This window comes from Ailuropoda melanoleuca, chromosome 4 (genome assembly GCF_002007445.2).
Source record: "Ailuropoda melanoleuca isolate Jingjing chromosome 4, ASM200744v2, whole genome shotgun sequence".
Classification (NCBI taxonomy): Eukaryota; Metazoa; Chordata; class Mammalia; order Carnivora; family Ursidae; genus Ailuropoda; species Ailuropoda melanoleuca.
Genome location: NC_048221.1, coordinates 28,807,625 through 28,823,040, shown reverse-complemented (window position 1 = coordinate 28,823,040; position 15,416 = coordinate 28,807,625). Strand labels below are relative to the sequence as shown.

The following is a 15,416-nucleotide window of genomic DNA, read 5'->3' as shown; positions in this document are numbered from 1 at the left end:
ATATTTTAATATCCAAAAGACAGTCTATTTTACAGATAAGTGACCTGTAAATTTCCATCACAAAAAATAAATACTCTCTACTGAATTTATTTTCTCGAAGAACAAAATTCAAGAAAGGACTTTTGGAGAAAAAAAAACATGTGTTGGTTAAAAATTAATGGAGAAGGAAAAGGGAGTGTTTTCTTCATCTAGGCATCCAAGATAAATATAAAATGAAGAACTGGAACAAAGAAAGACCGTGTGGCTTATGTGGGGCTGTTCTTTAATTAACCTTTTAATTTTCCTGGTGATTGTAGATTTATGTGCAGTTGTAAGAGATAAGACAATGGTCCCGTGTCCCCTTTGACCAGTTCCTCAAAAGGGTAACATCTTGCAAAACCACAGTTCAATGATATGCGTGTTTTGTATTTTAAAAAAAGGTTTTTTTGGAATGCCAACAGTTTACTCAGAAGCAAATGTACACTTTAATAACAAAAAACAACCACAGAGAAGCTTTTGTGTTTTTCCTCTATTATATTAGCAAATACACAGAACAGCAATATAAAAACGGATTTGCTTCAAAGTATGGGTTCTTACACCCATGAACACACACCCGTAATATTTGTCAAGGCTCCTAAAAAAGCACTTAAGTCTGGGGCTCATTTTCGGAGAAGGCTGCAAAAAGGGTCAGAACCTGGGTATTTTTAAAAAGCCCTTCAGGGAGTTTGGATGTTTCCTTCTGGTTGACTCTCTGATTTTAGGTCAACTGGGGAACTTTGGGTTTTCTGGGCCAGGCTTCTGAGGTGTAGGGAGCTTTTCTTGCAGATTTACTAGGAGTAGTGAAGAACTTAGCCTCTGATTTTGGGGAGTCTGGTGTGGGTCCTTTTTCCCCAATGAAGAATTTCTGTCTTTCTCTCCCTCTTCTTTGATTCTTGGCTTCTTCCTAGGCCTTTACCTAGGGTCTTGGGCTCTGCAGCTTCTGAGGTTGCCAAATATGGGAAGGCCTTTCTCCACCCATGAGCTCAGTTGGAACCAGGACTGAATTTTGGAGACCTTCCTGTGGCATGTTTTTGCATGCCACTGATACCAGCGGAGGGATTTCATCTTTGGACTTTTCTGGCACTTGGCACTTTTCCTCTGGTGGCACTTTTCTCCTCACACTCTGAGGTCTCTTCTTTCCTCAGTCGAGATTCCTTTGCTGGAACACCACTAGATGTAGGTCTACCAAATCTTTACTAAGGGCTGATGATATGTGTGTTTTTCTAAACTGATGGTAGCCAGGTTCCCTATCGATACTATTCACCGGGGATAGTATCAATCCTCACCCTTAATTTAGACACAGCACCCTGCATTATATGTATACTGCTGTTCAGTTGAATTTATAGGATCCATGCATAATAGACAAAGCAACTGAATCTTCACTTCTCCAAAATACCGGAAAATTCATGAATCCTTTTGGCATTTTAAGAACTACAGAATGAAAGAAGTTTCTAGGTTTGTGCTTATTTAAAAAAAAGAAAGAAAGAAAACGAAGAAGAAAAACAACACAGTGATTTCTGCACCCAAGTTTGTAAACCACCATACACTGAAACTTAAGAGAACAGAAAAACAATTCCAAGTTCTTGTTTAAAACTGCACATACGTGGTTGTCACTTTTTAGAAAACAATCCTGGAGAATCATCTTACATTATTTGAGATATAGTCTCTCCAGGATGATGTCACGAATTTACAGTAAGTACAGTTTGAGAAGTAACAGGGATTCATTTCTGCTTCTCAGAAAGATGTGCTTCTTCCGAAATTTCTGAGACAGACGTGCTCACATTCGGACGGCTGCGCTCTAAGCCCAGGCGCACACACTCACAGATACGCAACAAGTTGCGGATCACTCCAGGAAGTCAGCACAGTGACAGAGATTGATAATCAGCTCCTGGAAGACCAAGGTCATGAATCAACTTGCATTGAGTGAACCCCACACTCATCTAAAACCTGTCACTGGAGATACCAAGCTGAAAGCTGTCACTGAAACGTGTTATCTTTGCAGAAGGCTGTCAAGCGTCGCAAGTCACGTAGAAAACTGCATCGGAGGGCCCAGAGAATTGCCTTTGGCAGGCTTCCGGAATGTGGCACTGAGGTGGCACTCAGCTCTGATATCTGATTACACCCAGTATGGCAACGCTCCTGTCCACCACATTCAGATCGTCGGGGGAGTTAATATTCCCATCATGGTTCTCCAAAGAATGCTCACATTGGAAACATAAAGCAGGACCACTGGTAGAGAGGCTCTGAATTGTAACAATAAATGCACACTCTACACTGGAGAACAGAGGAACTGATGAAAAAGTGTGCACAGATGACCCCACCAGTCACAGATTTTTCCGAGCAGCTACCCAGATGGACGACCCAAGGTACAGGAGAGGGTAGCCTGCGATGAGGCAAGAAGGAGAACTGATTACGAGAACACTACGAAGAAGAGCCCAAAGTCAGCAATCATGGTGCTGACTGAGTGAGAAGCAATTCTATGAACAAACCAGGCCAACCCAAAGCAATCAGCCATGAACAATCTTAGATAAATGTTTGTTTGGAGAAAGAAAATGGATCCTCCCAAAGTTGTCCATGCAGGCACTAGGTTAAAAGAAAAGGGAACTCTGAGGCACAGATGGTTGAGTACCAACTCTTGGTGTCAGCTCAGGTCTAATCTCGAGGTTGTGAGATCAAACCCCACGTTAAGCTCCACACTCAAAGTGGAGTCTGCTTGGGTTTCTCTCCCCCTCTCCCCCTGCACCCCTCCCCCCCCTGTCCCAGGCTCTGGGAGCTCTCTAGCTCTTTCTAAAATAAATAAATAAATAAATAAAATTTTTAAAACACACACACAAAAAAAAAAAAAAGAAAGAAAGAAAGGGAAAAGGAAAAGGAAAAAGAGAAGAAAGAGAAAGAAAAAGAAAAAGGCAGCTCTGTGACCCATAATAAGAATGAAACCAAAGGGCTGACAGTGAAGTCATTTTAGCCCAGTGTGGAGGCTGTGGCCAGCGAAGGCTCTTGAAAGGGAATACTAAGAGTGGTTTGTAGTGACATCCTTGGTTACAAAGGGATCATTTCAAAAAAGAGAGAGAGAAAGAGAGCAAGTTTGTTTTAATGGGTTAGAGTTGAAAGAGTTAAAAAATAAGATACGAAAAATATATTTAGTACCAATAAAAACCCAGGTAGCACGAGGCACAGATATAACATAACACCCCTGTGTTTATTTTCAGATCAGACAGTGGAGCACAGCAAGGCACTCTCTAATTCTATGGACAATCCGAAACTGATAATTGCATAATAAGTGATTAAGAAGGAGGAAGCTCTTTGTATCAGCAAAGGTGAAAATATGATGCTCTATATTCATAAATTTAAAAAGAAAAGTGAGGGTGATGGGGGTAAAAAAAAAAAAAAAGCAGAAGAATCAAGTTGTTGGCCTGATCTATAAAAGGACGAGAATGTGTTCCTCTGTGCTCTAATATAATAGAAAGTATTAAAGCAAAAACTCAAGGATGTAAGAATTTCACTTCCACCTGTGCATTTGGCTCAGAGCTGTCCAACAGAACTTTTTGCAATGATAGATTGCTCTCTATCTGTTCCGCCTCCCTATGGTAACTACTGGCCATACGTGGCTACCAAGCATTTGAAATGTGGCTAGTACAATACTACCCATGATCTATAAATTCAATGAAATCCCTATCAAAATTCTAAGGGCATTTTTCAAAAAAACAGTAAAAACATCCCTAAAGCTCCTACAGAACCACAAAAGACCCTGAAGAGTCAAAGGAATCCTGAGAAAGAATGAAGCTGGAGGCATTTCAAAGAATGCTACAAAGCTACAGTAACCAAAACAGTGTGATACTGGCATAAAAATAGACACAGACCAATGAACAGAATCTAGAGCCCAGAAATAAATCCACACATATACAATATACAATCAGCAAATATTTGACACGAGAGCCAAGAACACTCAATGGGGAAGGGTAGTCTGTCTCTTCAATAAATGGTGCTGGGAAAGCTAAATATTCACGTGCAAAAGAATGAAGTTGGACTCCTACCTTACATCACTCCCAAAAATTAACTTGAAATGAATTAAAGACTTAAATGTGTGACCTGAAACCATAAAACTCCTAGAAGAAAGCATGGGGTAAAAGCTCCTAGATATTGGTCTTAGCAATGGCTTTTTGGACACCCACAGCGCAAGCAACACAAGCAAAAACAAACAAGTGAGACAACATTGAACTAAAAAGCTTCTTTCTCCACAACAAAAGAAACAATTTAAAAAATGGAAAGGCAAAAAATATTTGCAAACTATGCATATGATAAAGATTTTAATGCCCAAAATACATAAAGAACTCATGCAATGTAGGAACAAAAAACAACAAAAACCCACTATGAAATCCAAAAAACAAAACAACTAAATAACCCTGGTTAAAAGTTGGCAAAAGACCATAGGCATTTTCCCAAAGACACATGAAGGGCCAATAGGTACATGGGAGGTGCTCCAGGTCACAAAGCATCAGGGAAATGCAAATCAAAACCACAATGAGATACCACCTCACACCTGTGAGAATGGCTATTATCAAGAAGACAAAAGATAAAAAGTATTAGTAAGGATGTGGAGAAAAGAGAACACTGTTGGTGGGAATGGAAATTGATGCAGCTGCTATAGAAAAGAGTAGGGCAGTTCCTCAAAACACTAAAAACACAACTACCATATGATCCAGCAATTCTACTTCTGGGTATGATCCAAAGGAAATGACATCACTATCTTGAGGAGACAGGTGCACCCCCACGTTCACCACACCATTATTCACAATAGCCGAGATACAAAACAACCTGAGTGCCCGTTGACTGATGACCAGACAAAGAAAATATATATTGGAATATTATTCAGCCATAAAAAAGAAAGAAATCCTGCCATTTGTGATGGCCTGGTGGACCTTAAAGGCATTACACTCAGTTAAGTAAGTCAGACAAAAACAAACACTCTATGTTCTCACTTACATATGGAATCTAAAAAAGCCGAACTTATAGAAACAGAGTAGAATGGTAGCTGCCAGAGGCTGAAGATGCAGTAAATGGGAAGATATGATCAAAGGATATAAAGCTCCATTTTAAGAGAAGTAAGTTCTGGGGATGTACATCATGGGGACTAGAATCATGACACCTTAACACATACTTCAAAGCTGCTAAGAAAGTATGTCTTAAATGTTCTTACCAAAAGATAGGAAGGGAGGGAGGGAGGGAGGCCTTAGGGAGGGAAGAAGGAGGAAACCGAGGATGTGAAGTGATGGGAGTGTTAACCAACCTAATTATGGCAATCACTTGGCAATATAAACATGTATCAAATCATCACATTATATATATTAAACTTACATATGTTAAATACAAGTCAAGCGACCTCCCTCCCAAAAAACCCACACAAAGATCTGGATGTGTATCTTCTGCTTTCAAACACTGCACATAAACAACCTAACAAAGTCGGGGGGAGAAAACCAAAAAAGATACGTGGCGATTACAACTGAGGGGGTTAACTTTAATCTTACTTACTGACTTAATGGTTAAATTTTAATAGCCCCATGGGGCTAGTGGCCACCATAATGGGTAGAGCAGATTTCTGAAAGTCCATTCTATATACACTTTACATATATGGATTTGCTAAATCCTTAAAACCCTATGAGGCTGATATTATTTTATTATGCACCTTTATTGTATTTCTAAAATCTGAGGCACAGACTGGTTAAGTAATTTGCCCCAAAATCACACAGCTCCTAGAACAAGTGGCTGGTTCTCAAACCAAGAGTTGATTCCAAAACTCTCACTCGGCTATATGTTCCTCATAGAAACATGCAGAAAATCATGGGTAAGGTAAATACTAGAGACATCCAAAAATATTTCACACTGATTTGCTGACTAGTAAAAAAGTCATCGTCTACCTGTTTTCCCTGTGTTTTTCATCCAGGTTTTGTTAGAAGACTCATTGTCGAAGCCATCAAGTTGCAGTTCCTGGTACTCTTCGCCGACCCGTGCATGCTGGTCTAAAATGTCTATGGGAGACTGGTGACGACCCCCACAGCTGACACTAGACGTGACCCAGTGCTCAGGACCATAGGCACCTGTTAAAAGAAAACAATACTTCAATCCTCATGACTCAAGGGTTAGGGATGGAATGAACAGGACATGGGAAGCCAACCACTGTATCTCTGAAAGTACATTCCCCCCACATTTCCACTCCCAAAATGTCAGTCCGTTGAAAACTATGGATCCAAGCCATTTGCTTGATAGGGCGATAAGATTTAAGAAAAGACATGTTCCTTAAGATAGTTCTGCTTCTTGATTTGTAATCAAACATTTGCTACTTTATCCGTAATCAGATTAAGGAAGCTGAGCAGAAGGGCTGTCAGAGCTGTTCACATTTTTAAAAAATTCTAAGTAAGTCTTCCAAAATAAGCAAGGCATTTATTCACAAGAAAACACCTTCCTCTGTTCAGCATGTTTTGCTATTACCAATGCTATACCCAAACACAAGTTTCTTATTAGCTGCTAGGCATCTGTGAAAGGGAAAAAGAAAAAATTAAAAATTAAAGGCAACATAACATGGGACGAGAGTCATTACAAATAATGGGGCAATGAGGCAGGGTTTCCTTTGGTTAATCATGGAAGATTTTTCAGTTTGGCCAGAATTTGTAAATGTGTGTCTTCAGGCACACCTCACCTTTCCAATCCCTCCCTGGCAGAAGAGATGGGGGTATAAAGGTACCTTTAGACTGAATGCAGTTCTCATATAAACACAGGTTTTTGGGGGGATTTATGAAGCAGGAATAAAAGAGAATGCAATGGTAGTGCATAACACGCAGGCCTTGGCAGAGAAAACAGACTGCACCCGCCTGTCTGCACTACTGGGACATGAAATAATCTGAGGGGTCATGTCTATTAAGTTGATAACAGGCTCTGAGATTTTTCTGCACCAAGCCTTTAACCTTCTTGACATGACAAAGCAGGAGTGGCCCGTTGAAAGGAAACACGCTTTGCTAGAAAGATTAACATGTATCTCTTTTTAGGAATTCGATATGAAATAAGTCTAAACTCTACAATTTTTAGGTTTCCCAATTAATAAAGTATAATGTGTGTATATACATATATGTACATATAGAGCCCTAGATTTTACAGCTTTAAATTTCTTCACATAACAGATAGAAGAAGATAAATGGCCAAAGTGATCTGAAGAGACCAACCCACCAATAAGCAGTATTTTCGTACCTCACTCTATACCTAGCCTTGTGTGATGGAGGAACAGAGACCCTGTAAGTCTCCCTGCTGCTGAATCAAAGCCCACACATCTGTGCCCAACCCAAGGCTATGCTCGCACAGGCCATGAATGTCCCCAACCCCCTAACCCTATACAGCTCATAGCTGACGTAAACAATGGTCCCATGAAAAAAGAGACAACCGCAGAACATCTTTTCAGTCATGGAAATGGAAGTGTCAAGGCTGCAAAGGCAATTGATGTGACCCCCTAAAAATGATGCATATTCTTGCTGTCTATCTGGCAAATAACCTGGCTTCCTTCTATGCCTGGGTCATTTTCCCTAATTCTCATCCCAAACAGTAAGATGAAAGAGACTATCAGAAAGAACACGCTCATTGCTTGGCAAAGATGTAGCAACCTCGGGGCACTTTTCAAAATCATTTACAAGTGTCATAAGGCTTTCTAGAAAAAGTTAACATCACCATTTTCTTGACTGTAAGACTCCTTGCTGAAAAAAGAAACATCGAGGGCTTTTCACTCATGTTTCTTCACCTCTTGGTCAAATTCCCTAAGACTCTGATGAGTCATAAAGGAACAGAGTGTGCATTTGCATATATTCTAGGCAAACTTTATTTTCATCTTGCATCATTACATGTGAAGGAAAAAAGGAGCGGAAAAGGGACATAAGGAACGGCTCAATTTTTCCTGTCCATTCTTTAAATGTTCTTCCAGATAAAGTGATTGTTGATGTGTGTCATAAGCCTGTATGTTCAAATTATGGAAACTAATGTTTTATATTATTTTTTAAAAGATTTTTATTTATTTGTCAGATAGAGAGAGAGAACGTGTGCATGAACAGGGGGAGTGGCAGGCAGAGGCGGAGGGAGAAGCAGGCTCCCCGTTTAGCGGGGAGCCCGATGTGGGACTCAATCCCAGGACTCCAGGATTATGACCTGAGCCAAAGACAGATGTTTAACCAACTGAGCCGCCCAGGTGTCCCAAGATTTTATTTATTTATTTGACAGAGAGAGAGCGAGAGCGCACACAGACAAGGAGGGGGAGCCACAGGGCTGGGCTCCATCCCAGGACTCTGGCATTATGACCTGAGCCAAAGGCAGGTGCTTAATCGACTGAGCCACCAAGGCACCCCTGGTAACTAATGTTTTAATATCGTGTGTGTGTGTGTGTGTGTGTGTGTGTGTGTGTGTGTAATGACTTTTAGAAACTCACCGGTATGATAAAATTATACTCAATGGGAAAAAAATGCACAGGAAAATAAATCCAAGCATGTATGACTCCAAAGAAAGAAGAATGCAAGCTGTCATTTGTAAAAACACAGACACCTCGTAATTATCCTGCTAATAAAGAAAAGTACTCTGCAACCTCTGAAAAGTACTTTCCCTTCATATTATTTCTCAAAACCTTCTAGACATGGGTGAAATATAATTTAGCACTCTATAAAAATATAATCAGGGTTCGTACCAGTGGGATTCATTTATTCACTGGTAACAGTCTGAAGATTTCAGCCGACTACATGCTTGCTTTCACACTTCTACCCAATGTACATTCAAGTGCAATTTTAATTGAAACTGATCTTCCACGTCAGATTTTAAATTAATTTTTCTTTGGAGTGCTTCATGCTCCAGACACCCTTGCCTTGCAAAAACCCCTATGTCATTAGTGGAGGAAATAGAACACTTTTCCAAGCTTGGAGGTATTGATTACCTATTCTCACATCGAAGCACCACCACCATTCCACACTGTATAAATCTCTTCAGTGTTAAGACACTTTATAAAGTGCTGAGAATTATATCATTAATCATCTGCAGCTATACAACTTCACAGTATTGAATGCTTTGTTTTTCAGAAGTTTGAATAAATGCTTTTTTTTTAANGAGGAAATAGAACACTTTTCCAAGCTTGGAGGTATTGATTACCTATTCTCACATCGAAGCACCACCACCATTCCACACTGTATAAATCTCTTCAGTGTTAAGACACTTTATAAAGTGCTGAGAATTATATCATTAATCATCTGCAGCTGTACAACTTCACAGTATTGAATGCTTTGTTTTTCAGAAGTTTGAATAAATGCTTTTAAGTAAAAAACATGACACTAAATAAAGACCGTGGTTAACTTAAACCTAGTTTTGGGGAGAAAACCAATCAGCAAGAAGCCTTCCGCCCTCAGGTAGGACATTACCCGTCTAAAATAAGAAGAAAAGTCTTTTGCTCTTGTTTCCCCTTACTGATTTTTTCTTAGAATGAGCAGGAGATGTGCAACTGGCAGCCGGACCCATTTTCAACAGCTCACCAACATGGTGACCTACTATACAAGGCTACCTTCTCAAAACGGGCAGGGTGGCGCGGGAGGGTAGAAACCACGGGGCAGTTGGGCTGCCAAAAGTAATTTACCATTCACCTGTTGAGAGTCTTGTGGGAATGAGATCTTAATGGAGACACACGGCCAACATATCTGCAGCAAGAGAATCTAACAGTGGCAGTAGAATCTCACTCAACCTGTGATGAATGAAAAGTACTGTCTTTTTAGTGACTTCCATGAATGCATTAAAATTCCTGCCTAAAGGTCTGATGTCATCGTAAATACACCCTTGTTGGGGAGGTTTCCATGAGGCATGCACAAGGGTCGTGTACCATCCTGGCAATGGGCGCCTGTGTTCCTTGGGACATCCTATCACTAATGTAATTTGTCCTTTATTCGTTAATGTCTGCCTTCCTCATTAGTTTAGGACTCTCTGAGAATAGGTTCCTTCTCTGTCTTGTTCAGCATTATTCCTATGCCTAGCACAGGGCCCTACCTACGGTGTGCTAATATATATTTTAGGGCACAAATACATCAATTAGAAGATGAGATTAAGGGGCGCCTCGGTGGCGCAGTCGTTAAGCGTCTGCCTTCAGCTTAGGGCGTGATCCCGGTGTTCTGGGATTNTAGGGCGTGATCCCGGCGTTCTGGGATTGAGCCCCACATCAGGCTCCTCCGCTAGGAGGCTGCTTCTTCCTCTCCCACTCCCCCTGCTTGTGTTCCCTCTCTCACTGGCTGTATCTCTCAGTCAAATAAATAAATAAAATCTTAAAAAAAAAAAGAAGAAGAAGATGAGATTAAAGAATTGCATAATTGTGTCTTTTACTGACACTACGGTACTATTTTGATTTTAATTTTATACTTCTGCCTGCTGACTTCTTACCTAAGTCTTCCTGACTCCTTTGGTCTCAAAAGTCAGGATTTCAACCTCCTTCACTTCATCGCTAATAGGTAAATTAGTCTGAATGGGGAGAAGGTAAAATAGGCTAGAGATATAGGATGTGCATGATGGAATTTGTGTCCAAATTTAACAAGCCCTCCAAAGGCAATTATAGTTTTTTAAAGAAAGGAATGTGACAGAACTTTGCTTTCAATGCCCTTAGTGAAACATGATTATTTTTAAGGCTCTCTTATTTTTTCTATGCTTTAACAGAGTTCTCTATTGAAAGAAGGTCAGTTAAAGAGCAAAAACAGTCAGTTCATCACTGTAGTCATTTTTTAAAAAAAGATTTTATTTATTTATTTTACAGAGAGACAGACAGCCAGCGAGAGAGGGAACACAAGCGGGGGAAGTGGGAGAGGAAGAAGCAGGCTCCCAGCAGAGGAGCCCAATGTAGGGCTCTNACAGCCAGCGAGAGAGGGAACACAAGCGGGGGGAGTGGGAGAGGAAGAAGCAGGCTCCCAGCAGAGGAGCCCAATGTAGGGCTCTATCCCAGGACTCTGGGATCACGCCCTGAGCCAAAGGCAGATGCTTAACGACTGAGCTACCCAGGCGCCCCAACCATAGACATTTAAATATGGACTTGACACCTGCTTAGTAACAGGCATAAGTGCTATGAAATGGGTGCCAGCAGGCGGAGCTGCCACAATGCCCCTGGGGTTCCCTCAGACAACTGAAGTTGCTGGAGGCTCAGTTTGCTCTTCTGTACAATGGGAAAAATTAGCGGTGCCTACATCAAAGGCTAGTTTTGAGGATTATATGAGATAAACAATGGAAAGTATGTTAAGAAGTGCCCAACAATGGGGCGCCTGGGTGGTTAAGTCAGTTACGCATCTGCCTTCAGCTAAGGTCATGATCTTGGGAACTTGGGATCAAGTTCCACGTTGGGCTCTCTGCTCAGCAGGGAGTCTGTTTCTCCCTCTCACTCACCCTCTGTTCTCTCTTTCTCTCTCAAATAAATAAAAAAATAAATAAAATCTTAAAAAAAAAAAAAGAAAAGACGCACCCAACAATGAAAACTCAGTAAATGGTGGCTATTCCTACTGCCACTGCTATTGTGTCATAAGAATGTGCAGCAGGCCCTCAAGAACTTGACTACCTGATGAAGGAAACAAATGTGCAGTCCATTCAAGGGCTAAGGTAGGTGGATGCAAGCATTTTGTGATACACAGAGAGAGAGGAGGGCAGGACTTCGAAGGTGACATTTCAGGGAAGTCACTCCTTGAAATGCTGAGAAGTGTACTGGGCCCTGGTGCTTCTCATTTTGGAGAACAGAGTCGAAAGTACAGCTGATCCTCCAGAAGTGGAGCTTAATCCCATCACCAGCTGGACTTAGTGCCTAGCTTTCAAAGAATAGACAAGGCAAAGGGAAAAAGGAACTTCCCAGGGGAGAAGCCTGGTAATCCCACCTTCACCAGGCGGTGACAGTTACCATCACTTGTGATGCCACGGGCCATCACGCACATCTTTTTTTTTTTTTTTTAAAAGATTTTATTTATTTATTTGACAGAGACAGAGACAGCCAGCGAGAGAGGGAACACAAGCGGGGGGAGTGGGAGAGGAAGAAGCAGGCTCAAAGCGGAAGAGCCTGATGTGGGGCTCGATCCCACAACGCCGGGATCACGCCCTGAGCCGAAGGCAGACGCTTAACCGCCGTGCCACCCAGGCGCACCCCATCACGCACATCTTGACAGAGGTGGTAAGAAGGGTGCATCACCTCTGTGGGATTCTTTCTAAAAAATAAATCATCTCTGTCTCATCATGAAGAAAACATCAAACAAACCCAAACTGAGGAACATTCTATGAAACACTTGGCTGATCCTCAAAAATGTCAAGGTCATGACCAACCAGGAAAGACTGAAAATTGGTCATAAANAAAAAAAAAAAAAAAAAAAAAAAAAAAAAAAAAAGCATGGTTGTATTCTAGATTGAGTAGCAGAGCCAAACACGGAAATGAGTGGGAAAACTCATGAGCTCTGAATGAAGTTGAGCCAGTTCATGGTAATACACCCATGTTTGTTTCCTGGTTGTTCTTTGTCTATACAGTCATTTTCCTGTGGTTACTCCGAATGAAGAAATATTTATGAAACTGCTCAGAAGGCAAATAAAATCTAAGTTTTGTGAATATCCAGATTTTATCGGATTTACTGTTATACATTTGGGGGCAGGTCTATGGCAAAACAGATAAAGGTGATGCCCATTGGTTTATAGATAATGCTGGGATTGTTGTCCTAAGCTCTTTGCACAAATTTCTACTGAGCAAAACCAAAAGAAGAGAGAGACTGGCTTGAAGAAAACACAGCAAAAGCTTGTGGGTGATATTTCATTATTTAACGTTATATAAAAACATTATAAAGTTGGAGAAATTCACCTTTAAAAACTGTAGTTAAGGAAGAACATTATTAGCTTAATTTACGGCTCATTTGTGCATTGAAAGAACCCACTTCTAATCCCTGGTGTACCATTCACAAGTCACTGTATTTTCCTCATTTTGAGATGCTACAATTCAGTAGACTAGCATCAGGAAGACGTATTTCTACAGTAAGGTGAATAAATCACACAACTGGAGTTTAATTCCAACCGGTCTGTTTAAGGCAGACAGAATTCCCCACGTGAAAACAATAGCAAATACTGTAAATCTGGGCTCACATCTGAGATCCCACTTTAAATTCAGTGTCTCTTTAAGGCAGATTTAACCCAAAGAATTTGGTCAACATACATAAATTTTGGACCAAAACTAAGTTATTGTGTTCAAAGAAAATGCAAATAAAAATCTCAGAGAAACATCTAATTTTGACCCCTACTTCCAGCAATATTATTTGAAAAGTCCAATATGAACAGATACAAATGTTTAGCAATAAGACTTTTCAACAATTTAAGTAAACCATCTCATTTATTTTATTTTTTTAAGATTTTACTTATTTATTTGAGAAAAAGAGAGAGCACAAGTGAGCACCAGCAGGGGGGAGGGGCAGATGGAGTGGGAGAAGCAGACTCCCTGCTGAGCAAGGAGCCCTAGTCCCAGGACCCTGGGATCACGACCTAAGCAGAAGGCAGATGCTTAACCAACTGAGCCCCCAGGCGCCCTAAACCATTCTCATTTAATTACAGTTCATTATTAATACCTGACTTGAGCAAGAGATAAAAGCGCTATTTTTTGAGCATACAAATCATACTTTTATCTAAAAGGGATGAATTTCAAATATCTATCTAGGATTTGTGTTCCAAGCTATGATTTCTTTAAATACCTAAGAGATTCTTTGCAGAAAATAAGCACACACCTTGAATTTATTTTACCATAATACATCCGGAATAACGGTTTCTGTTCACTAATGAAAAGCCATTAAAAATAATGAATTCTGTCTAAATCTAATTAAAAACAAAACTAATATACATGTTATGTGCTGTTTCTAGTCAAATATGTTTATTAATGCCTCCCTCAAGGAACTTATATTAAAAGTATTACCTGAATCCAGGCTTATTACCCTGCATCTTGTTGTCTACTTTTAACCAACAGCAACAGTCCAAAAATATTAGTATTCATTTTTTTACCTAATATTATAATTAATGCTTTTTCTCCCAAATCTAAAACACATCTTAAAACTATTCCATTTTTTAATTAAAAAGCTTTATGGGATTTAGCTTGAGATTCTTTTGCATTCTCCACTACCAGGAACTTAATTACCTTTTGTGCATTTAATGCCATATATATGAAACAACGAAAAAGTGCTAAAAAGCATTGATATTGCTGATCTCCAGTGTTTTCATTTTTTATGCATGTATAATTATGAAGTTGTTAGATGTTATTCATAGGAGTATTCTAATTTTTAAACCAGTTAAGAAAAAATAAATTTTCCTTCCAGATAATAAAATAGTTGGGCAAATTTTTTGTTTTTAAATTTTAGGTATAAAAACTTCATTTCTCCATTTCACATCAATGGTGTGCTTTTAAGTTTATTCACTCAAAATCTAACAAATACTGTTTAAAGTTGGGCCAGCTTCATTTCTGCTTCTCGTAGCTACAACAAGGAATTGGTTACAAAAAGCATCTGAGCTATTAACAACAACAACAACAACATCACAGTTCTTACTGTCAATGCCAAACATCTTAAGTGTTTGTAAGCTATAGGTAAGTTTGCTCCAGAAGTGAAGCTTCCAATCTTCAGATCAACTATATCTTCAAGCAATCAACTCTTCACATGATAAATATCTGTTGAGAATTCTGATTGCCTTCCACAAAACTTAATATAAACATCCAAGGATGAAAATGACCATGTGGTGTAGTGGATGGAGTGCTGGGTAATAAGACTAGCCATCTGAGTTCTAAATCAAAGATGGCCAGTAAGTTTTAACTCGCGTGTTAGCTCCAAATGACTGTATGATTACTTATCAGTATACGACAGATCAGTTAGCAATGCTGGTCAAGAGCACCAGAGAAGCAGGTGGTGACAGCCCTGCCACAAAACTGCTCTTTTCATTCCAGTCTCAACTCTGGAAGGTGGACTTGAATGTGGCAGTGGTCGAGTCTTACAATGACTCAATTTCCTTACACACAAATTACAAGATTGTATCGGATTATTGCTAAAACTTCATAAGAGTTCTAAATTCACAAGAACACTTCCTGTAACACCTGGAAGAATGAAGGAGGCATAGAAAGTATTTGTTAATAGCCTAGCCAAAATTCACCCTTACCATATACATTCCTGCAAGTGGACCACAGGGATGTGATGAGTATTAAATAAGTTATTACATATATAGCATGTCCCACTACTTGTATCTGTTCAATAAACACGATTTTGCATACTTTCTTCTGGAAACTACGTTCAAACCCCAAATTACGGAAAGCCTGACCCTGTTTCTGGCTCTGGAAATAATGCCTAATTGGTATTTGGCCATCAGTTTAATTT

At 39.9% G+C, this 15,416-nt stretch overlaps 1 protein-coding gene across 3 annotated transcripts in view; it reads right to left on the bottom strand.

Moving 5' to 3' along the window:
• PTPRG (protein tyrosine phosphatase receptor type G) overlaps positions 1 to 15,416 on the bottom strand; it is a 691,435-nt gene that overhangs the window by 282,014 nt on the left and 394,005 nt on the right. For all 3 annotated transcript variants that reach the window (XM_019795516.2, XM_019795515.2, XM_019795517.2), the window contains exon 3: positions 5,934 to 6,113. In XM_019795516.2, coding sequence (XP_019651075.1) covers positions 5,934 to 6,113 — 180 coding nt within the window. The remainder of the gene's footprint in view (positions 1 to 5,933; positions 6,114 to 15,416) is intronic.